The sequence below is a fragment of the Etheostoma cragini genome, chromosome 16 (assembly GCF_013103735.1).
Source record: "Etheostoma cragini isolate CJK2018 chromosome 16, CSU_Ecrag_1.0, whole genome shotgun sequence".
Classification (NCBI taxonomy): Eukaryota; Metazoa; Chordata; class Actinopteri; order Perciformes; family Percidae; genus Etheostoma; species Etheostoma cragini.
Genome location: NC_048422.1, coordinates 24349120 through 24351105, shown reverse-complemented (window position 1 = coordinate 24351105; position 1986 = coordinate 24349120). Strand labels below are relative to the sequence as shown.

Genomic DNA, 1986 nt, shown 5'->3' with positions numbered 1-1986 from the left:
TGTCTGTCTGCTGGCGTACCTTAGAGAGGGCTATGACAGAGCCGTGGCCCCTCCATGACGTTCTCTTTGCCAACAGTTAGAACAAATGTCCGCCTTGATTAATGTTACTACAGTGCCTTGCGAAAGTATTCGGCCCCCTTTAACTTTTCAACCTTTTGACACATTTCAGGCTTCAAACATAAAGATATACAATTTTTATTTTTTGTGAAGAATCATCAACAAGTGGGACACAATTGTGAAGTGGAACGAAATCTATTGGATATTTTGAGATTTTTAAGCAAATGAAAAACTGAAAAGTGGTGCGTGCAAAATTATTGGGCCCCCTTGCGTTAATACTTTGTAGAGCCACCTTTTGCTGCGATTACAGCGGCAAGTCGCTTGGGTTATGTCTATCAGTTTAACATCAGAGACTAAGTTCTTCCCATTCTTCCTTGCAAAACGGCTGGAGCTCAGTGAGGTTGGATGGAGAGCGTTTGTGAACAGCAGTTTTTAGTTCTTTCCACAGATTCTGGATTGGATTCAGGTCTGGACTTTGACTCGGCCGTTCTAACACCTGGAGACGTTTATTTGTGAACCATTCCTTTGTAGATGTTGCTGTATGTTTGGGATCATGGTCTTGTTGGAAGATAAATCTCCGTCCCAGTTTCAGGTCTTTTGCAGACTCCAACAGGTTTTCATCCAGAATGGTCCTGTATTTGGCTGCATCCATCTTCCCCTCCATGTGGACCATCTTCCCTGTCCCTGGTGAAGAGAAGCAGGCCCAGACCATGATGCTGCACCACCATGTTGGACAGTGGGGATGGTGTGTTCAGGGTGATGAGCTGTGTTGCTTTTTACGCCAAACATATCGTTTTGCATTGTGGCCAAAAGGTTCGATTTTGGTTTCATCTGACCAGAGACCTTCTCCCACATGTTGGGTGGGTCTCCCAGGTGGCTCGTGGCAAACTTTAGACGAGACTTTTTATGGATATCTTTGAGAAATGGCTTTCTTCTTGCCACTCTTCCATGAAGGCCAGATTTGTGCAGTGTCTGACTGATTGTTGTCCCATGGACAGACTCTCCCACCTCAGCTGTAGTTCTCTGCAGTTCCTCCAGAGGGATCATGGGCCTCTGGGCTGCATCTCTGATCATCTTCTCCTGGTCTGAGCTGAAAGTTTACAGGGACCAGGTCTTGGTAGATTTGCAGTGGTCTGGTACTCCTTCCATTTCAAAATGATCGCTTGCACAGTGCTCCTTGGGATGTTTAAAGCTTGGGAAATCTTTTTGTTTCCAAATCCGGCTTTAAACTTCTCCAGACCAGTATCTGGGACCTGCCTGGTGTGTTCCTTGGTCTTCACGATGCTCTCTGCACTTTCAACAGAACCCTGAGACTATCACAGACCAGGTGCATTTATACAGAGACCTGATCACACACAGGTGGATTCTATTGATCCCCATCAGTCATTTAGGACAACGTTGGATCCTTCAGAGATCCTCGCTGAATTTCTGGACTCAGTTTGCTGAACTGAAAGTAAAGCAGCCCAATAATTTTGCACGCACCACTTTTCAGTTTTTTATTTGCTAAAAAAAAGTTTAAAATATCCAATAGATTTCGTTCCACTTCACAATTGTGTCCCACTTGTTGGTGATCCTTCACAAAAAATATATTTTTTTATATCTTTATGTTTGAAGCCTGAACTGTGTCAAAAGGTTGAAAAGTTCAAGTGGGCCGAATACTTTTGCAAGACACAGTATCAATGTTTTGATTCTGAATGACCTGTGAGCCTTCCAGCTCTCTAAAGCTCAAACACGTGCTGTGTTTGCCACTGTGAGAGATATAATCGAAAAAAATAAAAAATTCAGAAATCACAATGTATGATTTTTTGGAGCAATCATTAGAAAATGGAAGAAGTTAAACATGACTGTCAATCTCCCTCGGACTGGGGCTCCATGCAGGATCTCACCTCGGGGGGTCTCAATGATCCTAAGAAAGGTGAGAAACCAGCC

General features: G+C 43.7%; 2 protein-coding genes across 2 annotated transcripts in view; one reads left to right on the top strand and one right to left on the bottom strand.

The window, feature by feature from the left end:
* LOC117959747 (transcription factor 7-like 1-A) overlaps positions 1-1986 on the top strand; it is a 29529-nt gene that overhangs the window by 4887 nt on the left and 22656 nt on the right. The gene's annotated exons all lie outside the window — the stretch shown is intronic.
* Positions 1067-1986, bottom strand: part of LOC117959748 (transcription factor 7-like 1-D) — an 8675-nt gene continuing 7755 nt past the window's right edge. Inside the window, exon 9 of the mRNA XM_034897028.1 lies at positions 1067-1147. Within this exon, the coding sequence (XP_034752919.1) occupies positions 1067-1147 (81 nt within the window). The remainder of the gene's footprint in view (positions 1148-1986) is intronic.